At 38.2% G+C, this 27,110-nt stretch overlaps 1 protein-coding gene across 1 annotated transcript in view; it reads left to right on the forward strand.

Annotated features, from left to right (window-relative positions):
• Positions 1-27,110, forward strand: part of NEK11 (NIMA related kinase 11) — a 321,378-nt gene that overhangs the window by 125,917 nt on the left and 168,351 nt on the right. The window contains exons 10-13 of the mRNA XM_030933708.1: positions 1,540-1,659; positions 4,555-4,648; positions 6,391-6,498; positions 8,386-8,500. Coding sequence (XP_030789568.1) covers positions 1,540-1,659; positions 4,555-4,648; positions 6,391-6,498; positions 8,386-8,500 — 437 coding nt within the window. The remainder of the gene's footprint in view (positions 1-1,539; positions 1,660-4,554; positions 4,649-6,390; positions 6,499-8,385; positions 8,501-27,110) is intronic.

Consider the following 27,110-nt stretch of genomic DNA (forward strand, 5'->3'; position numbering starts at 1 on the left):
CCTGACCTCGTGATCCACCCGTCTCGGCCTCCCAAAGTGCTGCGATTACAGGCTTGAGCCACCACGCCCGGCCAAGTTCTCAGAAACTTTACACCAAACAGAATGGTGGATCATGAGGTCAAGAGATCGAGACCATCCTGGCCAACACGGTGAAACCCCGTCTCTACTAAAAATACAAAAATTCGCTGGGTGTGGTGGCACGCACCTGTAGTCCCAGCTACTCAGGAGGCTGAGGTTGCAGTGAGCTGAAATCGCGCCACTGCACTCCAGCCTGGTGACAGAGTGAGACTCCGTCTCAAAAAAAAAAAAAAAAAAAAGTCAAAAAATAGATGCTGGGGAGGCTGCAGAGAGAAAGAACACTCATACACCATTGGTGGAAGTGTAAATTACTTCAACCATTGTGGAAAACAGTGTGGTAATTCCTTAAAGACCTAAAAGTAGAATACCATTTGACCCAGCAATCCCATTACTGGATATATACCTGAAGGAATATAAATCATTCTGTCATAAAGACACATACACGCATATGTTCATTGCAGCATTGTTCACAATAGCAAAGACGTGGAATCAACCTAAATGCCCATCAATGATACACTAGATAAAGAAAATGTGGTACGTTTATGCCATGGGATACTACACAGTCATAAAAATAACAAGATCATGTCCTTTGCAGCAACATAGACAGAGCTGGAGGCCATTATCCTTAGCAAAGTAATGCATGACCAGAAAACCAAATAATGCATGTTCTCACTTATAAGTGGGAGCTAAATGATGAGGACACATGGACACACAGAGGGGAACAACAGACACTGGAATTTTTCAGAGGGTGGAGAGTGGGAGGAGGGAGAGGATCAGGAAAAATAACTAATCGGTACTAGGCTTAATATGTGGGTGACAAAATAATCTGAACAACAAACCCCTATGACTCGAGTTTACCTGTATAACAAACCTGCACATGCACCCCTGAACTTTAAATAAAAGTTAAAAAATAAGATTCAGCTATTATAATACTAGCATTTGGAATACTTTTTATGTGCTAGGCAGTGTGCATATGTTATCTCATGTGATACTTACTATGGCCCATTCTTTGCAGATGAGAAAACTGAGATTTAAGGAGGTTCAGTTACTTGCCCAAGGCCACAGAGCTAATGAGTGGTGGAGGTGGGATTCAAACTCTGCCTACCTCTAAAGATTATGTGTTTTATACACATAGTGGAATTACTGTGCCCGTCTATTTACTCTTTAATGACCGAGATCCTAATTTGTTTTACTTTATGAAAACTAGTCATTGGCGTGAAATGAGCAGGAATTTGGAAAGTAAATAATTTCCTTTAAATAAGAATCTAATTTGGAAAGTGTTGCTTATTAACTACAGTCCTGCTTGGCTCATTACATACCCAAAGCTTATTAGTTTTTGCCTGGCCTGTCTCAAGATGCTTTTGCTCTCAGTAGTGTAGTGATAGTTTTATAAAATATTTGTTTAATTTTTCTGAACATGTTTGGGATGGGCTATATGAGGGGAATCTTTGTTATTTATAGGCAAAAAAGGATCCACCTGCAGACTCTAAGGGCACTGTCAGAAGTACAGAAAATGACTCCAAGAGAAAGGATGAGGCTGAGAAAGCTCCAGGCGGCTGATGAGAAAGCCAGGAAGCTGAAGTAAGTTGCTTTTCCTTTAGGCACTCATGCTTAGTACTACTTCTCAGGGTTCTCAGGGAATTTACAGAGAAAAGCAGAAACCAAAACAGGAAACCCCAATGCATACGATTATGTATTTATGTGTTTATTCATTCACTTGTTCACTTCAAGATGACTATTGAGCCATAGACTGAATATCAGGTGCTATTAATATCAGGCTTTCAGTCTTGTGTGAAGGGAGAGATTAACTATTTGGGAGGTTATTAGTGATGAAAATAGAGTCAATTTCCAAATGAAACCTCATCGCTGTTGACAGCTTCTGCACATACCCCAGCAGGAGACATCACTGTTTTACCCAGATTCCCTAGGTGCTTGCTGCGTACCTTCTACCAGGAGACCTCACTTATTTATAGGAAGGAGACTTTATTGGCAGGAAATTGTTAGCTTTTGGAAGAAGTAAACGGGAAACAGAGCTCTGTTCTGTCAAGTGAAATCTTTAGAAAAGTCTATGCTCAGGGCAGTGTTGCTGGTGGGAGATATCACTAGTAATTAGAGTATTTACATGAAAAAGTGAAATTTCAGGTGTTAGGATGTAGAGAAAAGGGATCCCTTCTGCAGTAGTGGTGAGAATGTAAATCAGTACAGCCATTATGGAAAAATAGGATGAAGATTCCTCTAAAAATTAAAAATAGAACTACCATATGATCTGGCAATCCTACATTTGGATTTATATCCAAAGAAAATGAAATCAGTATATCAGAAAGATACTTACACTCCAATGTTCATTGCAGAATTATTCACAGTAGCCAAGATATGGAATCAACATATGTATCTATCAACAGATAAGGGGATAAATAAAATGTGATATAAATACATATAATGGAGTACTATTTAGCCTTAAAAAAGAAGGGAATCCCGTCATTTGCAACAACATAGATGAACCTGGAGGACATTATGTTAAGAGAAATAAGCCAGGCATAGAAAGACAAACACTGTGTGATATCACTTATATATGGAATCTTAAAAAGTTGAATTCACGAAAGAGGAGAGTAGAATGGTGGTTACTAGGGGCGGGGGGCATGAATAGGGAAATGTTAGCCAAAGGGTAAAAAGTTTCAGTCAGACAGGAGAAATAAGTTTTGGAGATCTATTGTACAGCATTGTGACTGTAATTAATAACACTGTTTTGTATTTTTGAAAATTGCTAACAGAGTAGAGCTTGATTTAATCATCCTACAATGTATACATATATGAAAACATCACATAGTATATATAAATCTAAACATTTTTGTCAATTAAGTTTTAATAAAACTGAAAAAATACATGTATAAAATGAAATTTCAAAGAGCCTAAGAGCCTCAATTTCTGAAAAACTGATTTATCTGTTGGTAGGTTATCAAATTTCCTAGTGTTTCTTATTTTTTCTTCCTCTACCAATGTTTTGGTAGTTTAGGAGCCCCAGTCAAGAACTAGAGAGACAGAAAGAACCTGAACACAAATCTATTCATTTTGTTACCTTGTTAGTTTATCTGAAAACTGATTTAGAGGTGTCCTTGTACTTAGAATGAATATCATGATAAGCCAAATAAGAATCTATGAGTCTATTTTCCCTTAACATGTGCTTTCTTTAATAAATGGGTAGAAAAAGATTTCCATGAAAGTACATTGTGAGCAGTGGTGTGCTGGTAGATATTTAATAACCAGCTCTGGATTTGAAGGGGGCTGCTGATTTGTTTGCTGCTTTCTGTGATATAAATACTTCCGCTGTGACTAATATCAAGCTACCAATATGATATCATTTAATTTTCAGTTGGGAAGATATTTACACAGTCTGCTCTTGGGAGCCAATACAAGTTGGCTTCTGCAAACCACTGTGACATTGAGTGTGAATTTTACTGGGAAAATATATTCACATAAATTGCTTGAGCCATTGCATCAGCTCACAGCCCCAAATCTGTTTGTAATACCTCAGAAACGGTGATATTTCCAAGGTGCCATGATTCATGTCATTGGCTGAGGATAAAAGGAAAATTAAATCTCTGATAGGAACAGCTTAAAAAGGTAAATTTAATAACATATGCAGATTACAAAATATTTATATTAAAACTGTTTTTTAATACAAAGAAGTCACATATCTTTCACATGTTACACTAATATATTTTTCTTATTTGAAGGTAATGGTTTTAAATAAAGTTTGGCCTTGATTTTGTGAATAAATTGTATTGGAATTGTTTCTAATTGTTGATTGTAGAATCAAGGGGGTCTTGTGTTTTAGCTGGAAAATGACTCTATTGTCAGAAGAATTATAATGTACCCATTTTAGAGACAAGAGACCAGAAGGGTGTTCAGTGAGGAAAACCTGAGTATCAATTAGCCCACAAGTAATCAAAGAACTCAGATCTTTCTCCCAGTTTAGTAGCAGGTCTCTTAAACTCACTCTCCTGTAATAAGAGAAAACAAAGTAAATGCGTCTAGAAAAATTCCCCTGCACAATAACTCCCATATATTTCCTCACACATCCTTTGATATGTGGCTCTAGTTTTACTTTTTATGGGTTTGTTCATCCTGAAAGCAGTTTTTGTGTTATTAGTATGTGTTAGGCACTGTGCTTGGCATTGGGAACACATAGCTCTGTCATTGCACTTGGAGAACACACAGAGAGGAGCACTGCCTTCTCCTGCTGCTGCATTTTGGGATTTGTAAGGGTGAATAAGGAACCAGAACATCCTGTGTGTGCTTTAAAAGAGAATCAGCTGGGTGCTACACCACATTTACCTTGATGAGGAAGAGAACTGATAGCCTAATTTTCTAATCCCGCAGTCGATCTGTTGAAATAAGGATCACATTCATCTGTATAATATAGACACGGTTTTAGCAATTCACAGTTATTTTTCTACATTCACTTTAAACTTACAGAAAGATTGTGGAAGAAAAATATGAAGAAAATAGCAAACGAATGCAAGAATTGAGATCTCGGAACTTTCAGCAGCTGAGTGTTGATGTACTCCATGTAAGTATCCTCTTATTTTAAAGTTTACATGAAAATTTTTCTTGCTTCAGATTCTTGGCGATGATCGGGTAGGAAAAGGGATGAGGGAGAAAACAAGAACATCCAGATTAACTTTGCCGAGTTCCAGGAAGGATTCTAGAATGTAGGTCAACAGTTGGTGACAACGATTCGAAGTGGCTGTAGCGAGAGGTGGGTCAATTGATCCATTTAACAAAAATCAAGCGCCTACTCTGCACGAGACAACTGAATTGGCACTGAATGCGTAACTGATGGGTTAAAATGATTAGCTGACAGGACAAATGTGTGTGTATCTAATTTTTAATTCCACCCATGCTGTTGTTGCTTTACCTCTTTAGTACATTGTTCTCTTTGGTTTTTGTTCTTTTCCTTTTTATTTTGTTTCCTACCCATTTTGTTGTACAATATGTTGATAACTTCATTCAAATTTTAACTGCCATAGATGTTCAATAATGAATAGAGTTGCAGATTCACATGAAATGACCCCAAATTCATATCCTCAGCATTCCAAATCTGTAAATAGCAAACACCATTTTCTCTAATGGTTGACAGTGTCTCCACAGGCCTTGGGTAGGCTCTGATTAATAAGGTGGTCTTTACAATGTCAAATTTGGGCAATAGATGTCAATACCAACCTCATAGCTCTTCAGGTAAAAGCAACTTGGGATGAAGCCATTTTTATAGAGAACTTCTACTGTCTCAAATTCTGATTTTTATTAATGGAGATCCCTGCATGTGAGAGATTCTCTCCTTTAGCAGGAAGCACCAAGCCCCCTGAGGCTGTGGGTACAATCCCCCAAGCCCCAGGGATGCTAATTCTGTTGTAGCTTAGTTATTAGAGGGCTCCAAACCTGGGGGCATGCATGAGACCTCACCCTCAGCCAGATAGGGCCCCTCTTAAGGGGAGATCTGCCAGTAATGCATCTTTCTCAATTATTTAGGGGTTCTATGTGCTTTGGAGTTCTAAAAATCCCAAGTTGGGACCAATAAGAGGCCTAGCTTCCTCTAACCTCAGAAGTCTTCCTCTGTTTAATGGACCAGTTAGCAGACAATATGGGGATGCTGGTTTGATATGTGCTCAATTCCATCCCCCTTTTCCCACCCATCCGCCACTCCATTTAAGTGAAGTCCCCATGTGGGATCTGTTGCAGGCTACAGAGACTTGGGAGATGGGTTCTTTCCTGCTCAGGGAACTTGGTGAGTGAAGAACCTGCTGGCTGAAAAGCCGTGGGGTCAACAATAGGGCTGGATCCCTACTTGGAGAAGGGTCTTGATGCCACCACTATGGAAGGACTCAAGCCCCCTCTGAAAACTGGGTGCCTTTCTTCAACTTCCCACACACTTCTAGGCCCTGCAAATGATAGCCTGTGAAGGTGGGTCTTCTTCTCTGGTTCAGTCTGCTTTGTCCCCCTGCAGTGCTGAGAACTGCCCATTCCCACAGATCCTGACAAGGAGGCTGACAGAATTGTAAGAATTCTGAGTGTGTTCATGTGTAAAGTACTTGTTTATTCAGCTATAGAAATGGGGACATAGTTTTCTAGAACGCTCAGAAATGTTGTATTTCTTACAAGTTCTCTGCTAATTCGTATGCTGCTGGTCTGATTCCTGTGTACACTCTGATTAATAATGAATAGAAAATGGGCCTCCTGAAAGCAGCACTTCACCTCAGATGAGGGAAGACTTGGAAAACCACTACTGAACAGACCTTGTCATAATCTCTTTAGGAAAAAACACATTTAATAGGAATGGAAGAAAAGGAGGAGCAACCTGAGGGAAGACTTTCTTGTTCACCGCAGGACGAGGATGAAGAGAGGTGGCAAGACAGGGAAGAGGCAAGTTTAATCATATTCACACACATATTCAGCACAAAAGTAAGGCAGGTTTAATGATATCCAGAGAACAAAGGGGAAATAAAATGGGAAGCCGAACACTTTGCAGAGGAGCCTGAAGGGTTTTAAATGTAGCAGGAAAAAGCTTCATTGAGCTGAAAAAGATGAAATAAATATAGGAAAGAAATTAGATTAATCAGATGCAAGAGGCTAAAGAAAAATGTGATAAAGAAGGAGAAGAGGAAGAGAAAAATGCTCCCATCTTTGAGTGCTTTCCTTCCCCTTGCCCATACACATGTTTATGATTTAATTTCTTACTAATCTCACTGGGGCTCTGTTCTCTATTCCTTCTTCCATGTCTCTCGCCTGACGGAAGCAAGCTACTTTATATTTCTAAAGCACTTATAGGAGAGAATCAGAGTTATGGGAGAGAATGGGCTCTATGTCACCTCTTAAACATGTTATAAAAATTATTTGAGGCATACAGGAGAGTGGCTTGCTTTGTTTTTCAGACCCTAGCTGACAAGGCCTTTTATTTTGGCAGGCATTTTCTGCTTGGCTGAATTTGGGCTTTGAAATCTTGAAGCACCATTGAATGTGGAATCATGTTAGGCACCCTTTCTCTAAAGAATAACAGCTTAAAGCAGTTAGATACCATAATACATAAGACAGGCCAGGTCTGTCTTTGATCCTGTGGCGTATACAGTTGTGCTGGGGCTAAAGTTAGGTCTCTGTGAAAAGTACATAGCAGATGAGGTCTCCATACATAGAGTGGTAATGGGGACCAAAGATCAGACCAGGTCCTTCTCCTTTTAAAAGAAGCATTTATAATAAGTCTATCTTTCTCTTCAAAGAGAAACAGCAAATCAAAGTTAATTGAGAGTCCAAATACATTCTTATTTTCAAATAATTTTCGAAGTGCACGTAAAGATGTATTTCATGTACTCTCTGTTCTTTATCCATAAAGTTATCTGTGTACTCTCAGCAATCCTTTGAAATTTGGAACCAATTTCACCTGAAACAAGTATTACACAGTACAGAAAACTGACTTCTTAAAAACACTTTATGATGATATTCTCACAAATACTGCACTGCAGTGTGGCATGGCTTCATTTTACTTATTGAGATTAGATTGAACTTTCTTTTAAATTTTGTTTTATTAAAAAAGATACTCTTGGAGTAGTTTCCCATGAATACCATTTATCAAGAAAAATAGATCAACTCAGCACCAGCTCCAGGTTCAAACACAAATACACACACACACACATACACACACACACACACACACACACACACACACACACACACACATAACTAAGGGGAAAAGGCAAAATGATTTATTGAAATACCTATTGATTTTGACTAAACCTTTTATTTTTTTGAAGTGTGAATTCTTTCATCATGTGGTATCTTAGATCTTTTTCTTTTAGGAAATTGGAATTCATAGAATCACAGAGATTTAAAGCTAGAGGGGAACTTGTAAGTCATTCAAGCTAACACCTTTAATTTTGAGATGCAGAAACTGAGCAGGGCTGGAGTAGGGTGTAGTAAGTGGAATATCCTAGGTGCCAAATTGAAGGAGGCCCCCCTCAGCTGTCAATGGAGTGAGTACCTTCAGTTGGGTACCTTGGGCATCCAACTTGGCTTACCTAGTCATGATCCTGAAACTGAGCCCATGAAGGTTAAATGCTTTGTGCAAGGTCACCTGTCTCATTGATTCAGGGCTGTTTCTCTTATCCCAACTTACCTCCTGAAGTTTGAAAATGTTTAAGGGAGAGGATTAGGTAGGCTTCTTTCCAAGTAGTCTTCTGAGTAAGAATTTTTTTTCATTTGTGGTAGTGCTGTTTCCTTCTATCAGCATCTCATGAATTGTTAATTACCTTCCACAAGGAATTTGATGAACCGACTTTAGAGAACCTGCCTGAGCCTCAGCCTATTCCTTCCATGGACCTCCGCAAACTTGAATCAATTGTAGAGGATGCCACATCTGACCTTGGATATCATGGTACGTGTTTGCATTGGTTTTCACAAGGATGCTCACAGCTGCTGCCCAGGTTGCTGTGGCTGACTTTGCAGTGGGCCTGTCTGGCCTCTGAGAGAAGCTCTGGGTATATGCAGCTACCTGCTATCAGTTTGCCAGGGCTAGGCTATGACCAGGATGAAAAGTAGAGAAGCTAAGGATTTTTCTGTCCTCTCTATCTTCTTTGCAATAGTGAGGATGAGTTGGAAACTCACACCTGGTGAGAAACCTCTTCTGGGTGGGTTAAACAATGTTGTCGTTAACCTGACTTTGGAATCATGCAAACTCTGAATGCTCTGGAGCACTGTGTTTTCCCTGTTCTGTAAATGGTTCTCCCAACTGTCATAAATTTAAATTGAAGAAATGAAGCCAGGCTTTGGAAAATCAACTATGCAGATGTACATTACCAGAAAATAAAAGTGCTCAGAGCAGGAATACAAAGGCAGGTCTGTAAGATGGCTGACTTTGCTAGAGGACTTCCTGATGCTTTTGCTACCTCAGACTACACAGCAAATGAGTACACTTCCAGCAAACCTCTATTTTCACTTGGGATAAGACTTTAATCAGTGGTCCACATGGAGCAGATACATCCAAATGGAGTAGGTACATCATAAGCTAGTGGTTAAATGCATGGGTTTTGGAGTAAAAATGTTGGCCCTATCAGAAAAGGCTCTGACAACATAATCTCTCTAGGTCTCTGTTTTCTTATCTATGAAATAAGAATAATAATGCCTTCTTTCAGGGTTGTTGTGAAGAGCAAATGAGATGTGGCATGTGGAGTGGTCTTAGTTCAGTGCCCAGCACACAGTAAGTGCTAAAGAAGGGGAAGCAGTTATGACGCTTTGAGCAGAGAAGGGTTATCAATGTGTCTTCTCAGTATAGTTCACCAGTCTCCCCAGTGCCTAGAGCAAACTTCCAGGAACATTCTAAGCACTCTATACTTATTGACTGAATTAATAATTCTTGACTGAATTAATGAGTGGATGAATACATGAATGAATGTTAGTCTGGACCTCTGAGAAGCAGATGCTAAGACAGGACTACAATTGCAATGTTACTTTTAGAGAAAATGCTTACATAAAAGAAAGTAAGGAAGAGCTAGAAAAAACCAGGGGAACCATTAGACCACTGATTAAAGTCTTATTCCAAGTGAAAAGAGATTTGGTGGAGGTGAACGAGATTGCTCTGCAGTCAGAGGTAGCAAAGGCATCAGGAAGTCCTCTAGCAAAGTCAGCCATCCTACAGGCCTGCCTTTGTATTCCTACTGTGCTCCCGTAGTAGCCCATCGGGAGGCATCATAGCCTCTGAGAGAATGCAGAGATGGATTTCAGAGCACAGCAGCTGGGATCCTTGGCCAGTTGCACTTTGTGTTGTTGGAGGTCTGCAAGTGCATCCTTAGGGCTGCACAATGATAAAACAGCTCTCTTTGGCAGCAGTTTAGCTCTCTTCTCAAGTTGAGAGTTAAGGTAGTGAACCTTGGATTATCTTGTCTTCTCATCCCAGATTTGCACTTGAAGTCTTCCTGATAGAGCTGTTAGAGCCTGTGCTGCCTCCTTCAGCTGTATGGAGACAAGCCCCTTGAAGCTCTTTAGATTGGCATTAGCCAACTTTTAAAATGGTGCTATGGAAGCCATCTTGTAACAGACATTCTCGACAAACAAATATGTATATCAGATGAATTTCTATCTTAGGCTTTTTATGGTATTTAATATATTATTTGTTAGTTTCCAAAAGTAAAATTCGGAAGTATAGAAATATCCCATGGACTTCTGTTTCTAAAAATAGAAATGTCAGAGACATTAGAACCAGAGCGACTCCATCTTGAGTAAGGGCTGAGTAAAATAAGGCTGAGACCTACTGGGCTGCATTCCCCGGAGGTTAAGGCATTCTTTGTCACAGGGTGAGACAGGAGGTCAGCACAAAATACAGGTCATAAAGACCTTGGTGATAAAACAGGTTGTAGTAAAGAAGCCAGCCAAAGCCCACCAAACCCACAATGGCAATGAAAGTGACCTCTAATCATCCTCATTGCTCATTATATGTAAATTATAATGCATTAGCATGCTAAAAGACACTCCCACCAGCACTGTGACAATTTACAAATGCCATGACGACATGGGAAGTTACTTTATGTGGTCTGAAAGTAGGAGGAATCCTCAGTTCCGGGAGTTTCCCACCCCTTTCCTGGAAAACTCATGAATAATCCACCTGTTGTTTAGCATATAATCAAGAAACAACTATAAGTCTATTCAGTCGAGCAGCTCATGCCATGCTCTCCCCATGGAGTAATCATTCTTTTGTTTCTTTACTTTCTTAATAAACTTGCCTCCACTTTTCTCTATGAACTTGTCCTGAATTCTTTCTTGTGCGAGGTCCAAGAACCCTCTCTTGGGGTCTGAATTGGACCCTTTTCCAGTGACAGAAAACTGAGAAAGTTAGGCAGTATGTAACTCCCAATACCTGTGGCTTGTGCTCTGCTGGAGGACAGAGCCATCACTATTTATGCATAGGAAGCCCCAGGGCAGGATATTGAATGGGTGGTCTAGGACCAAAAAGTCTGAGCTTCCTCCTGATTTCAAATAGGAAAAGTACTTAATACTTCATTTCATAGATGAGAATCCAAAGACATTAAATGACGTGCTTAAGGACCACAGAGTTCCTGCTTTCTATCTAGTACACCACCCTTTCCATTTCCCCCAAAGGATGTGTTTCCAGTGGTGGTGGGTAGAAGCAATCGACTTGTAAGAAACAGAAAAATATGTCAAAGGAATTGGACTTTCGAAAGGCAGAGTCTTTGTCATGTGTCTCTGCTAATTTTTGTGAACTGTAGTAGCCAAATTACTCCCAAGCTAGTCTTGACCACAGGTTCCGGCTACCATGGGAAACTCAAGCTATGTCCTTCTTACCTCTCATTTTGTCCTTTGTCATGGAGGTTTCAGTATGGTAGATAGTGTGTTGATTTACCAGCCAAAGTGGAAATCGTCAAATCTACTTCTTTGACCACTTTGTTCATGTTGTAATGTAAAGACTACTTAGGACTCTATGATAAACTATCAGATTAGAAAAAATACATAATAGTTTTAGGTGGATCAGATGCCTTGTAAAATACTTTAAACATTTCCGCTATTTTTTCCTGTCTGTAAATTCATACTTTCTAAATGCTATTCTTTCTTAATATTAAATTCAAAAAATAAACTTAGAACTATGAAAATACAACCTTGGTAAGCATTTAGGTTGATTCTATGTCTTTGCTATTGTGAATAGTGCTATAATGAACCTAAAACAAAAGTAAAAAAAGAAGAAAAAAAGAAAATGCAAGCCTTGGGTTTGACAAATCATTAGAAAGGTGGGCAACTACCAGAAAATTAGTGATCACAGGGATTAATTGAAGTTTTGAAACATGAGACTTAATTTGTGATGAACTCTGAAGTGGTTAATTATTTTTTCAATGCTTTTTGCCTTTTAGAAGATTAGACTGCAAACTTTCAGCACCCAAAGGAAGTTTTTATTAGTTTATTTTTTATTTGGCATGTATATGTAAAATAAAATTGCACAGTCATTCTTTCAAAGCTCCTACACCAAACGTTTAATTAGTCTTTGATGTTGAATTGGAAAATTCCCTCTGGCACATGAGGAGTTAGTTGCAGGGAAAAAAAAGACAGGATAAGACTTATTATTTACATTTGATATGCATTAGTTGACTATGCATATGATTTAATCTAGTGAAAGTCATGGGTAACCATTATAATCAATTGAGAAAGTGCAACTGAAATGTTAAAGAAATTATCCCCATTTAACTTCTTATATGTAATGCTAATGATTTCTTGCCCATTAATTTTTGCCAGGAACTTCCTTGTACTCTACCCTTTGTATTTTATTTTATGTTATGTTATGTTATGTTATGTTATGTTATGTTATGTTATGTTATGTTATGTTATTTTATGTTATTTTATTTTATGTTATGTTATTTTATGTTATTTTATGTTATGTTATTTTATTTTATTTATGTTATGTTATTTTATGTTATTTTATATTTGTTAGCAACTCACAGCTGACTTTCAGAGCAGTGTTTTTTCCAAAGCTGGAATAGCCTGAGACTCTTGATCCTAGGTCTACCAAGAGTATGACTCCCTACCCCACCAATCAGATGTAGAAAATGCAGTGAAGTAGGCCTTGGCTGCTTACCCACATCCTGACCAGCTGTCACCTCTTCATTTCCTGTTCAGCCACTCTTTAAGCAAGCACTGAGCCCAGTGCTCAGAGATAGCTCTGACCTCTAGGTGGTTGTGCTTTGCTTGCCTGTAGGAACCCCATATGCCCTTTGCAGTTCTGGGCTGTTCTATGACTTATGATGTCACCTCTTCTTCTTAAAAGTTCAAGTGGAAATAAAGTGATTTGAAGTTTGTTAATTAAACATGATATGTTTTTATTGTTTTAATTTTAAAAAGAAAACCTCTACTCACTCAGTAATTCCACTTTTAGATAGTTATCTGAAAATGTGTCTACAAGACCTGTACACAAATGTTTCTAGCAGTTTTATTCATAAGTACTCAAAATTAAAAGCAAGTCAAGTGTCCATCAACAGGTGAATGGATAAGCAAATGTGTAGTTTGTCGATGGAATATATACTACTTGACACTGAAAAGGAACACACACCAATATATACAACAATATAGATAAATACTTTTAAAATTATGAGAAGTGAAAGAAGCCTCACATAAAGAGTTCATACTGAATGATTCCATTTCTGTGAAGTTCCGGAACCAGAAGTACTTATCTATAGTGATAGAAATTAGGTGAGTTGCTGCCTCGGGGTGGTGGTGGTGGGAGTTGACTCCAAAAGGGCACAAGGAAACCTTTTTTTGTGATAGAAAAGTTTGTAAGTTTGCTGTCTTAATTGTGGTGATAGCTACCCAGATGTGTATATTTGTCAAAACTCATTGGACTCTATACTTTAAATTAGTGCATTTTATTGTATATAAATTATACCTAAATAAAATTGATACATTTAAAAAATTGTTAAAATATTCAGAAGAAACAATGTAATGCTTAACTGTCTATGTGTTAGCTAATGAATGGCCAAGAAAGATGCAAGTGAAGTCATGGCGATAGAAAGCAATTGGGAAGATCTCTGGGTATCACCTGGGACACAGAGTCCTTAATCCAGAGGGTGATCATGGGGTTTGAGACTTTATTCTAACATCAGCTGAACAACATTGTCTTCCACAATGAGTGTTAACAAAGCTTTGGGGTCCTTTCCCGGGAGGAAAGTTGGCTATTTGGAGATAAGGGACACAGATCTTTTAGCTCCTCTCTCTTCTGTCTTTATAGTTGGGGGTGGAGGTGCACACATCTGAGTAGCAGAGAGCCCTACCAGCAGATCTAAAAGGACCTAGTGTCCACTAAAGCCACCGGAGCTTAATACAACAAAAGGTAGTAGCTCAGACTCCAATGCCCAGCCCAAGATGTCTCCAGCTGGTGGAGCTGCCTGGCTCTTTAGCTCTCAGAAAAGAAGACCAAACAAATGCCAGGGGTTACTTCCACATTCCTAGATCTTCCATCATTTCCAGAGCTTTAGATGTCTTCAAGACTTGATTTATAAACATAAATTGATGGTGATTTTATTTCACGATTGTCACTTATTCCACTGAGTTATATTTGCATTTCCTAATAGTGTTTCCACCTGACTCTAATACTTGCTCTCAGGAATAAAGATGCCTGCAGTTCTCACTAATTTCTGAGTTCTACAGGGTAATTAGAATGAATCTAATACTGAATGAAGATGTGCTGATTCTCCACCCTGAGGCATATTTAATAATTTAGAGTGTTCCTTCTATATGACAAGTCTCTAACTAAAATTTCAAAGATGATATCCAATTTGAAAAGTTAAGCTGGATGCTGACTAACACCTGCCCAACAAGCCACTTTGACATGGCATGCTAAGCAAATGTAATATAAATAGGGTATAGCAACAAATGTAATAGAGTAAAACCTTTTATAATGTGTGTTTCAGACAGTGCTCTGCACATACACAGTATGGTTTTCCTTTAGTTGATAAATTTATTTATTTTCCATACATGTAGGTTTCACAGTTGTGCTCAGGGCTTATGTGCTTACCACTTGGAGAACATTGTTATCATGCCCAAAGAAAGCTAAGCTGCCGTATGAAAGGGAATCTTTCAGATCTGCATTTGAGTCCTGACTTTCCCATGTCATAGCACTGTGATTTTAAGGAACATAATTTCTGTGCTCTGCAGTTTTTAAATTTATTTTTTAATCAGTAAAATGCAGTTAGTAATACCAATCTGAAAATTTCACTGTGAGTATTGAGATAACATGTATTAGATATAACACATTTGTTAACATACAGTGACATACATGTCTGTTACTGTGTTTGGCTCAATCAGTGACAGGAGCTATTTCTACCAAGTCAGATATAGAATACTTAGATGCTGCTTATCACCTCCTGTCTACTTGTTAGAAGCAAACTTATCTTCTAAGACCGAGCTCAAAGACGTCCTCCTTGATGCGACATCAGAAGATGTCTCCTACCAGGACTCCTTGACTAATCTCCCTGATCATTTTTCTCCTTTCTTAGAACATATCCTATGCTGCTTTACAGTACTGAGGTTGTGAACCTGATTCCTGCCCTAGCGTAGGTTGAAAAACTGGGATGTCTTTGTTAACAAGTCTTTGAAAAGCACTATAAAAAGAATAGTAAGTAGTTATATTGTAAAAATTACAGACATAGGATGAGTAACAACATACAAAAAAACCTATTCAAATATCACTCAAATGAATACAGTCATGTACTGCTTAATGACAGGAATATATTCTGAGAAAGTGTCATTAGGCAATTTCATCCTTAAGCAAACATCAGAGAGTATACTTGCACATACCTAGATGGCATAGTGTAATGCACATCTAGGCTCTGTGGTATAGCCGGTTGCTCCTGCACTACAAACCTGTACAGCATATTACTGTCCTGAATCTTGCAGGCAATTGTAACACAGTGGTAAGTATTTGTATATGTAAACATAGAAAATAGACAGTAAAAGCACAGTATAAAAGATGATACACCTGTATAGGGCACTTATCATGAATGGAGCTTGCAGGACTGGAAGCTGCCATGGGTGAGTCAGTGAGTGAGTGGTGAGTGAATGTGAAGGTCTAGGACATTCACTACTGTTTACTACTGTACACTTTATATATAAGCACTGTATATATAACATTCAGGCTATACTAAATTTCTTTTTAAAATATTTTTCTTCAACAATAAATTAACCTTGGCTTACTGTAACTTTTTTACTTTATAAAATTTAATTTTTTTTTTTTTTTTTTTTTTTTTTTTTTTTTGAGACGGAGTCTCGCTCTGTCACCCAGGCTGGAGTGCAGTGGCCGGATCTCAGCTCACTGCAAGCTCCGCCTCCCGGGTTCACGCCATTCTCCTGCCTCAGCCTCCCGAGTAGCTGGGACTACAGGCGCCGCCACCTCGCCCGGCTAGTTTTTTGTATTTTTAGTAGAGACGGGGTTTCACCGTGTTAGCCAGGATGGTCTCGATCTCCTGACCTCGTGATCCGCCCGTCTCAGCCTCCCAAAGTGCTGGGATTACAGGCTTGAGCCACCGCGCCCGGCCATAAAATTTAATTTTTAAAAACTTTTTGATTCTTTTATAATAGCACTCAGCTTAAAACACAAACACATTGTACAGCTGTACAAGAATATTTTCTTTTTTATATCATTCTATAAGCTATTTTCTACTTTTAACATTAATTTTTTTAACTTTTGAAGTCTGTGTTAAAAATGAAGTCACGAACACACATACCAACCTAGGCCTTCTGCCTTTCACCTCCATATCTCATCCCACTGGGAGATCTCCATGGGCAATAACATGCAGGGAGCTGTCACCTCCTGTGATAACAATGCCTTCCTCTGGAGTATCTCCTGAAGGTTTTACAGTTAACATTTTTTAAATAAGTAGAAGGAGTATACTATAAAATAATGATATTAGTGTAGTATAGTAAATAAAGTAGTAGCATAAGTATTTATTATGATTATATTGTACATACTTGTAGGTACTATACTTTTATGTGATTGACAGTGCAGTATGTGTATTCACACTGCATCACTAGGTGATAGGAATTTTTTAGTTTAATTATTATCTTACGGGACCACCACTGTATATGTGGTTCATTGTTGACTGATACGTCATTAAGCAGTACATGACTGTACTTGTACTTTAAGATTGTTATGGCTTGAATGTCTGCTCTCAAAAACTCAGTTGTTGGCAATTATTAAGAGGTGGGGTCATTAAGAGGCAATCAGCTCATGAGGACTCCCTCCTTATGAATGGGATTAAGTACCCTTATCAAAGGGCTTGATGGAGTGAGTTCATCCCTCTTGTTCTTCCACCTTCCACCATGTGAGGACACAGTGTTCCTTCACTCCAGGGGATCGAGCAATGACACGCCATGTTGGCAGCAGAGAGCAGCCCTTACCACACAACCAAACCTGCTGTTGCCTTGATCTTGGACTTCCCAGCCTCCAGGACTGTGAGAAATAAATTTCAGTTCTTTATATTACCCAGTCCGTGCTATTTTGTTATAATAGCGCAGACAAGCTAAGAAAAAGATAGAACTTGTACTGACAGTTTCCTAAGCAGATTTCAAGGAGAGCTTTATCAGAAAAATATGAGTTGGAAGTATGGAGTTGCACAACTCATAGTCATGACAAGGACACTTAGTCTGTATGCATGTGAGGAGTTTAAATAATTGTATTTCATGAAATTTCAGAGTGGGAAAAAAGCAGTATCTCTAAATATTTTATATAATATGAGAACGTAAATTTAAATTTGTTACTAAATTAACAATGTATTATAAATAGAAATGTATCTGTTTGACTTATACTCCTAATAGTTCAACATTCAAGTTTGATATTCTTATTAGAAAATGAAGCAAGTCTTAAAATTTTCTAGGTTTCCTTATAATTAGACATATACCATATTTCATCCAGTCTAAAATACAGTTTTGCATATTTGAACAACTCTGAAATTGAGATGCATCTTAAAATAGATAGCATATCATAATTCCATGGACAGTAGTTTTATTAATGATACATAATGATTCATTTCAAAATTGATGGTGTCTTTGATTCTGTGATGTACAATATGATATTTCTCAGTTGTATTGGTCAGGCTAGGCTAGACTTGCTGCTGTAACAAATACACCTACTGACCTAGGTAACAGGGGATTTATAGCTTATTCCTATAAAGTCCTATGTGGGATGGAATCTCTCAGGGAAGATATTCCCTGTGCAGTGACTAAGGACCAAGGCTTCTTCTATTTTATACTACCACCATCTCAGCATGTGGCTTTCAATGTTCCCACAAGCAGCAGAAGTAGATTGGAAGTAGCACACCCACAGATAAATTCTTCAGCTTGGAAATTACTTCCTCTCAATTTCACTGACTAAAACTAGTCATGTGGCCCAACTTTCCACCAAGGGCTTGGAGAGTACAGTCTTTCCTGTGCCCAAAGAGGAGAGAATCAGATATGGGTGAACACTACTGATCTTTTTCACAATAGTCTATCTTAGTTGCCTGACTCTGAAATTAGGATAATGAGCAAAACCCAAATACATAATTGAATGATGTGAAGTTTATGTTCCAATTAGAGAGACTAACACTTTTATTCTTTTACAAAAGAATATATTGACTTGTACCACAAAGAACTATTATAAAATAAGCTTATTCATATTCTATCATAAAACTGGTGACAAGAACAATGTATTTTTTTTTTTTAGTTTTAAATTTCATGATTAAACCTAAAAAGCAAAACTTTCAATGTATGTGAGGCATTTGTTAAGTTGGTTCTTGAATCTCTTAATTCAGTCTATAATATGTAAAATTCTATATTGGGGCCATATGAAGCCTTGCTAAAACTGCTGGAGAACAGGGTTATATTCGTAAGGACAATAGTTACAGTCTTTCTTAGCTCCTCGTTTCTGCCAGCTAAAGAAAGCTAGTATTGTAGGAAGAAGAATGGGCTCCAAAGATGTCCTTAAAATCCTGATGTCCTAAGGCTGTCCTACTCCTTGGAACCTGTGAATATGTTAAGTTACATGACAGAGGCGAATGAATTAAGGTTTCAGATGGAACTAAGGTTGCTAATCAGATAGGGAGATTATTCTGATTATTTGGATGCTCTCAGTGCCACAAGGGTTCTTAGAAGTAGAAGAGAGAGATAGACAGAGAGATGGCAGTGAGACAAGGAATTGGCCCAACATTGCTAGCTTTAAAGATGGAGGAAGGAGACAATGAGCCAAGGAAAGCAGGTGACCTTTAGAAGCTAGAAAAGGGAAGGAAATGGATTCTTCCTCTCTGGATCCTCCAGAAAGGAAGGCACCCTGTCAACAAGTGTATCTTAGCTTGGTGAGCTCCATGTCAGACTTCTGATCTACAGAACTATAAGATAACTTTGTATTGTCCACGTGCAGTGGCTCATGCCTGTAATCCCAGCACTTTGGCAGGCCAACGTGGAAGGATCACAAGGTCAGGAGATGGAGACCATCCTGGCTAACACGATGAAACCCTGTCTCTACTAAAAATACAAAAAATTACCCGGGCATGGTGGCAGGCGCCTGTAGTCCCAGCTACTCGGGAGGCTGAGGCAGGAAAATGGTGTGAACTCGGGAGGCAGAGCTTGCAGTGAGCCGAGATTGCGCCACTACACTCCAGCCTGGGCAACAGATTGAGACTCCATCTCAAAAAAAAAAAAAAAGAAAAGAAAAGAAAAGGTAACTTTGTGTTATGTTAAATCACAAAATTTGTGGTCATTTGTCACAGTAGACATAGAAAACTAATACAACTATATTGGATTATGTCTGCTTCCAGTCAAATAACCACCATCTTTGATTCATATGCTAGGTTTTTTGTTTAAGTGATTGCAATAACTTGGTTTGGTGTTTAGGCCAGACTTTAATTTAGAAATTTATGATAGGCATTTAAATTATTATTCTTTGATTTTTATAAAGGAACTTCCTATTTTGTTCTGTGACATGAAGAGCCACCTCAGTACCAGACACTAATTGTTGTAAGTGAGAGAGCCCCAAGAATCACCTGTCAAACTCTTTCGTTTTTTGAAGTGAAATAGTACATCTCCAGAAAAAAAAAAAGAACTTTCTGGCAAGTAACTATGGCAGCAAAACCTAGTATCTTTTTCACTCATCAGTAACAACATTTTCAGCTGACTTCTCTTTTTCTCTTGCTTCTAAAAAAACTCAAAAAAAAAGAAAACTAGGAAACCTCTAAAAAGATCCAAAATGATTGTTGCGTTTCATAGTGGTGTGCATAAGTGTGAGCAGTATAATGAATTTGACTTATTCTCTCCTTTAGCAGTCAGTTTTCCACGTCTGTCTTCAGGGAAGTATGCAAAGTCACCAGCATTTGCAGCTCACCGGGTAGACTTGTCTCTGATCTTGCAGGATGGGTTCCTTGCAAACCCGTCTCATTGGTCTGTGCATTGCCATCCACATGTGGGGATATATTTATATGAATGTGTAGTATAAACATACCTACCTACCTTCACAGCTAACCTTGATCATCCTTTCCTGCTAACCCCTTCATTTGTCTGATTTTTTTTTCTGGCCAAGACTCCTTTAAATTACTAATGGGAGTTCTTCTTACTATTAAAGATTAGCTGGCAAAGTAAATATTTGTAGGTGAGTTTAAGATGCCTGCAGCCTTTCATTGCATGTGTTGATGCCTGGGCATTTTGGGTTGTAGAAATCAAAGAGACTTTACCCTTTTTTATATCTCAGATTGATTTTCTTTTTTGACTCTAGAAGAAATGAAAAAACTCAACCCTTCTCCCAGCTCAATTCCACATGACCTGTTTTCTTGGCTTCAAATAGCATGAAACTAAATTAACCTGCTTCTTTCCTTCCACCCTCCACCTCCCACAAATCCATTTTAAGATATAATAATTTGACAATTTGCATAAGCAGTTGCTTATGAGCATATGGTGTCTAGCCATATATTTAGCCTCCTTTTATTTGTGAGATTATACATTTTGAACAGGACCAATCTTTGTGTGTTTTTGACATCCCAAATCAAAAATTTTAGTGGTATACTTGAGAGAGCTGAAAGGTGACTACTGATTAAGAAAGAGCAGAGTTTAGAAAAATGTTTAAAATGTTTCCCTTGGCCCTTTTAGCTCTGTGCCAGTTTTGAGGAGAGTAGGTCATTGCCCTGACTATGCTAACATGTTCACAGGCCATCTTCTTTTTTTAAATTAAATACAATTTAAAGTTCTGAGATATGTGTGCAGGATGTGCAGGTTTGTTACATAGGTAAACATGTGCCATGGTGGTTTGTGGCACCTGTCAACCCATCACCTAGGTATTCAACCCCACATGCATTAGCTATTTATCCTGATTCTCTCCCTGCCCCTGGCCCCTGACAGGCCCCAATGTGTGTTGTTCCCCTCCCTGTGTCCATGTGTTCTCGTTGCTCAGCTCTGACTTATAAGTGAGAAAATGTGGTGTTTGGTTTTCTGATCCTGTGTTAGTTTGCTGAGGATAATGGCTTCCAGCTCCATCCATGTCCCTGCAAAGGACATGACCTCATTCCTTTTTATGGCTGCATAGTATTCCATGGTGTATATGTATCACATTTTCTTTATCCAGTCTATCATCGATGGACATTTGGGTTGATTCCATGTCTTTACTATTGTGAATAGTGCTGCAATAAACATACCTGTGCATGTATCTTTATAACAGAATGATTTGTATTCCTTTGGGTATATACTTGGTAATGGGATTGCTGGATAAAATGGTATTTCTGGTTCTGGGTCTTTGAGGAATCACCACACTGTCTTCCACAATGGTTGTACTGATTTATATTCCCATCAACAGTGTAAAAGCGTTCTTATTTCCCCACAGCCTTGCCAGCATCTGTTGTTTCTTGACTTTTTATAATCGCACAGGCCATCTTCTTACCTGTCGCAAGGAACTCCATGATTCTTTGGTGCCATCATGATGTCATTCAATGCTTCACCTCTTACCTTTTGCTCTCGGTAAATCATATTCCTATAATCATTGCTCTCTCAGCTCAAAATTCCATCCAGTAGACATCATGGTGAAAATATGTATTTTCCATTATATTGGCAATATTCATTGATTCAAAAATCTCAAAGGAAGTACTCACAGTGTAGGAATGTATCATACCACAGCAACTTAGAGTCAATAAACTAATTCTTTGTTACTCGAAATGTGGCCTGTGGATTAGCATCACTAGCATCCTGAGAATTTGTTAGAAATGCAGAATCTCGGACTTCACTTCAGACTCCTTAGACAGAAGATGCATTTTTAACAACATCTCAGTGATTCATAGGCACATTAAAGTTTGAAAAGCACTGAGCTAGACTCTAAACCCAAGGAAGTATGGACCATGTCTGTCTTGCTCATCATTTTATTCCTGCCTACTTATACAGTAACTAGTTCAGAGTTGGTGTTGGTAAGTATTTGTTGAATGGATGACTAAACCTAAGGAAAAATCCTGTTAAGAACATGAATGCTTTTTATCTTAAACAGCATACATTTCGTGCAGAGATTAATTCAGTTGGGGAAACAGTAGAATAACAAGTTACCAGGAGAGGATAAGTTGTATGCATCACTGTTCATCTTTAAAATTTTTCTCTTTCTTCTTAAAGGAGACTGTAATCTAATTTCACTAGACGAATACTGGACAAATGAAAAATAAAGGAATTTCTGATATAAGAGAATAGAATCCTCCATGCATACTTTTTGAGTCCCCTAGCTGTTGCATCTTTCTTTATTGATACCCCTACATTTAAATAATCTTTTAGGTAAGCCACCAACAGTTTAAAAATATGGTTTGTTCTTCTGCAGTAACTATAGAATAGTATTTAATTTAATAGAAGCGGCCAGCCGTCCTTTAATAGAAGGACCACCAGAGTAATCCTCCCAAGACTCCTTGGGATGTGTCCGCCTAAGAACTACTGGGAATTAAAGGGTTGTATGAAGTATAGTCTGTATTACAGGTGCACACTTGTTTCTTTTGTTTATATCAGTTTAGTCTCCCCATGGAATTCATGACATCACTTTCCATATGACAGAACATTAGCAAATATTGGTTGAATCACTCTTTTTTTTTTTTTTTTTTTTTTTTTTTTTTTTTTTTTTTTTTTTTTTTTGAGACGGAGTCTTGCTCTGTCAACCAGGCTGGAGTGCAGTGGCCGGATCTCAGCTCACTGCAAGCTCCACCTCCCGGGTTCACGCCATTCTCCTGCCTCAGCCTCCCGAGTAGCTGGGACTACAGGCGCCCGCCACCTTGCCCGGCTAGTTTTTTTGTATTTTTTAGTAGAGACGGGGTTTCACTGTGTTAGCCAGGATGGTCTCGATCTCCTGACCTCAATCACTCTTTTTTAATAACAGGCCTAGTAGGGCCATTATGTGAAAATATTTTTTATTGGTTGTGTTGACTGGATCTTCTGGAAAGTGGATAATAAAACAGAGTTAGAAGTATAAGAGCTGTATTAGGGTAATGTCTGTTGAAAGAAAACTGATAGAAGGATTGGGAGTAGGCAGAGAACCTTCAGACTATGATGCAGGCCTGACACCTGTGAAAGGCAAGCATGAAGGAAAATGGACTGGGCAGAAAGAGTTTCAGACAGCACTGGAGCTCTGACACAGCCTCTTTCAGCCCAGTGGGTGGCTTTGAACCAGCTTATATTGGTTCAAAGATTTCCCGTAGAGGAATCCCATATTGGACAGAAATGCTATGCCCTACTGTCCCCCACCAACTCAAATGCTCAACTAATCCCCAGTATCTCACAGTTGGAGGTGCTGGGCTCACTGCATGCCTTGCAGCTAATCATCAAATTCTTGAAAGATGTGAGAGGCAGACTTCCACAGATGATTCATAGATAGTGGTTCCTTTGAGCCATTCCATATGCTTGAGATGATAAAAAGAGTATTTTGATAACAGTCTATAATTCAGTAGTTTTCTCTGACTTAAAGTAACCGTACCTCCAGTATGTTCAAAGTAAGAATGACTAAAATTTCTGGAATATTCATACACATTTCCACTAAAAATCCACTAAACTGATAGCCACTGGTATTCTTTAAAGAGATTTGGGGCTAGACTTTGTCTTTTCCTTACTTATGGCATTTACCAACTATGTGGACATGGACAAAATTTTAATATTCCCAAGCCTCAGTTTTTTCATCTGTGTAATGGGAACAATCGCACCCATTTCATAGGGGTTTAGTGAGGAATAAATAAGATGGTACACAAAGAGCTTAGCACAGCACGTGAAACAAAGTACACAGCAATTTTTTACTAAAGGAATACAATCACAGTGTCAAAGCAAGTTGCAATGTTTTCCCAAGTTTCACATAAAACCTTTGAAATGGTGATCAATAATATTTCAGCTTTAATCACCAAGAAACCTTCTAATTTTAACCCATAAACACCTTCACTATATGAATTAAGAATAATTTAGAATACAGGATTTTTATTTGCTATTGTTTTTGCATTTATGAAAAATATAAAACCGCTTTGGCTGATTAGTTCTACGTATCAAATGATAATCTTGATGATGCCTATCTGGGCCAGTGAACTTAGTACCAAAATAAATTATCTTCTTTGTCAGGTCTGTAGACAGCCCCCAGAATTAGAGCCAAGGCCCTACAAATGTTTATCAGGATAACGTAGGGAGAGTGCAGCAAGCTGTTAATGACCTAATTCATGCCAAGGAAGGTATGTCTAAATGGGTACCCTCCTGTTGGTACATCAGGGATAGCACTGTTATATCCAGAACTAGAACCTGGGACAAAGTTCTTTCCTTAAAAAATGCTCCTTTGCCAGCCGTTTAGAGCCCATAAACTAGCAGTTAAAATTTCCATCTATTTTCTCTAAGTACATTATAAATGTAAATATATTTTGTGCTAAGGAGCATAATAAGGACCAGAATATGTATCCGTTTTTCCATTGTAGTCTCATTTGAGATTTAGGCCAAACTCAGTAGATTAAAATATAGAACTTGGTAGACATAACCGCAACTTTTCTATGGAAATATTTAGGTAATATATGTGGTTTATTTTAATGTAATCCTCTGCTTTGGGTTTATAATAAAATCAGGTAATTTTCCTGATACATAGGGGTTTGTTACCCACTCTACCTCAGAGGCTGTATGTATAAGTGAACTCCTGGTTTTAGACAAGTTGCTTTGAATTACTTCCATTATATTCTCCTTTAGTTGGAATATGAAGAAATTTCAGCAGGCCTTTTTTTTGTAGCATAGATTTCGAAGACAAGGAAAAATCTGTGCTTGTTTCAAATGAATGTATGATTTTGCCTTCCTTTGGGCTACATCTGGCATTAGAATATTCTAGATATGATTAAATATGCATAGTTTCATCATTTGTTTCTTATCACAAATCTATTGAGATAGGTCAAATTTATACTCAATAAGGGCATGTTCTGGAAGTGATATATAGTGGTTCGTTCAAGACAGTATTTTTTTTTACCACTGTAGGTTGTAAATAGCAATAAACTGTCTTCAGAAATTTTCTGGTTGATAAAAGAGTTTGTTAAAATAAAAATTAATTGGAGCAGATTCTGAATTATCCTAATAATATAATAATTCTCACTCTTTGTCTTAAGTGGGAGACAAAGGGTGAAGTTGCAGCTAGAAAGCTGGCATTGCTTATATGTTGGGTCTACCCATAGAGCGGATTATGCCTGTGATGTCATTTATCTTACCAAGATGGTGGAATAGCTTCTGTAAGGGAAGGCAGGCTGGATGTGACTCTCTACTTTGAGGGCTCCAGTCTTGTCCATGCTCAGGAGTGAGAGGTATTATAGTCTGAGTCTGGCTCTTCAAGGTGACTTGGTTTATATGAGTTCTGAGTCCAGGCCTTCCAATTGGGCTGCTTATTAAAATCCCTTATGAAGATTTGAAAATATAAACACCATTTTATCTGTTGTTTTAGACTCTGATTTAGAAGGTCTTGATCCATGGCTCTCAAACTGTACTGGGCATCAGAATCAGCTGAAGGACTAACTGGAACGCAGATTAATGGGTTCAATGGCGTGCTGGAGCTGACGCGCACTCACTCTCAGAGCCTACTATATATATCTTTTTCCAATCTTATGTTCAGGTGATATCATGTGAGTAGCTTGAAATCAGCCATATTGAAAGTATTTACACCAGGAACATTGGCAAATACTACTAATCAGGGCTTCCCTCTCTCCAGGAGCCAGTTGTTAAAACATTTATTTACCAGCCCACCAGTGGCAGAGCCATGCCCTCAGGGCTTCTAATTTAATAGGTCTTGGGTAGTGGGTATTTTCTTTTGGGCAGAGATCAAGAATTTATGTTTCTAACAAGTTCCTTGGTGATACTGGTGCTGTGGGTTTGAGGAGCACACACTAAAAGCAATTTGTCTAGAAGTATGCTGTCTAATTTGAAATCCACTAGTCACATGTGATTACTTTAAATTAATTAAAGTTAAATACAATTAAAAATCTGTTCCTCAGTCACATTAGTCACATTTCAAGTGCTTAATAATTATATGTGGTTAGTGGGTACTGTGTTGGACAGCATACTTCTAGAACATTTCATCATCGAAGAAAGTCTTATTGGTCAGCACTGTTCCAGAGTAAAATCTAAGTATCTAAATTTTTTAAAAGTTCCACAGGTGATTCTGGTGGGAAACCTGTTTCAATAATCACTATAACTACTATTAAATGTTGATCTTATATTTCAACTTAAAACTAACAAAAAATTCTATTTCCCTCATTTTCTAGTTCTTCCTTGGAATGAGGGATTGGTTTACAGAAATTCTCAAATACTGACATGTGTCAATAACTCTTCTGCTTTTTCATAGAGAAGGACACTGAAATGCAAAGAGGTAAAAGATAAAAGAGGTATTGTTGAACTGGACCCAGCCCCATCTGTAATTTTTTTTCAGAGGTTTCTCTTCTATACTGTGACAGCTTTCCACTAAATAGAAGAAATGAGTACAGGTGTTTGGTTGAAGTGCTATTTCCAGATCATATTAGGACCCAACACTGTGATACTGTTATGCTCTCTCAGACCATACTGTGGCAGGTGAAAGCCCCAAAAGTCACACAGATTGAAAATAAAATATTTCAGAGTTTACCTAATAATAATTCCTTCCCAACCAGTGAAAGACGAAGCTTACATTTATTCAAAACCAGTTGATCATGTTAATGAATCAGAAGTGTTCAAACCAGCTGATTTTACAAGACTGAAGACAAAAAACAATTTAATTAGAGATGGTCCGGTCAAGTAGCTAACAGTCATTAGTGGCATCTGGGAGCAAATAACCTAACCCTGAGTTAATGAAGGGTACACAGGCAGATAGAGGCTTGACACTGGGACTAGAGCTGGCCTGGGGTGCCAGCGTGTGAGTTTGTCTCTTATGTGTAGTTGTGTAATGAGCTGTTTCTTATATAGCCTCATACATAGAAGTGTGTTTTGTGAGTTCATGTCTCCAGAATGCTTGTGTGGCCTCAACAATGTCCATTTATTTTGGTTCGTTTGTG

The sequence above is a fragment of the Rhinopithecus roxellana genome, chromosome 1 (genome assembly GCF_007565055.1).
Source record: "Rhinopithecus roxellana isolate Shanxi Qingling chromosome 1, ASM756505v1, whole genome shotgun sequence".
Taxonomy (NCBI): domain Eukaryota; kingdom Metazoa; phylum Chordata; class Mammalia; order Primates; family Cercopithecidae; genus Rhinopithecus; species Rhinopithecus roxellana.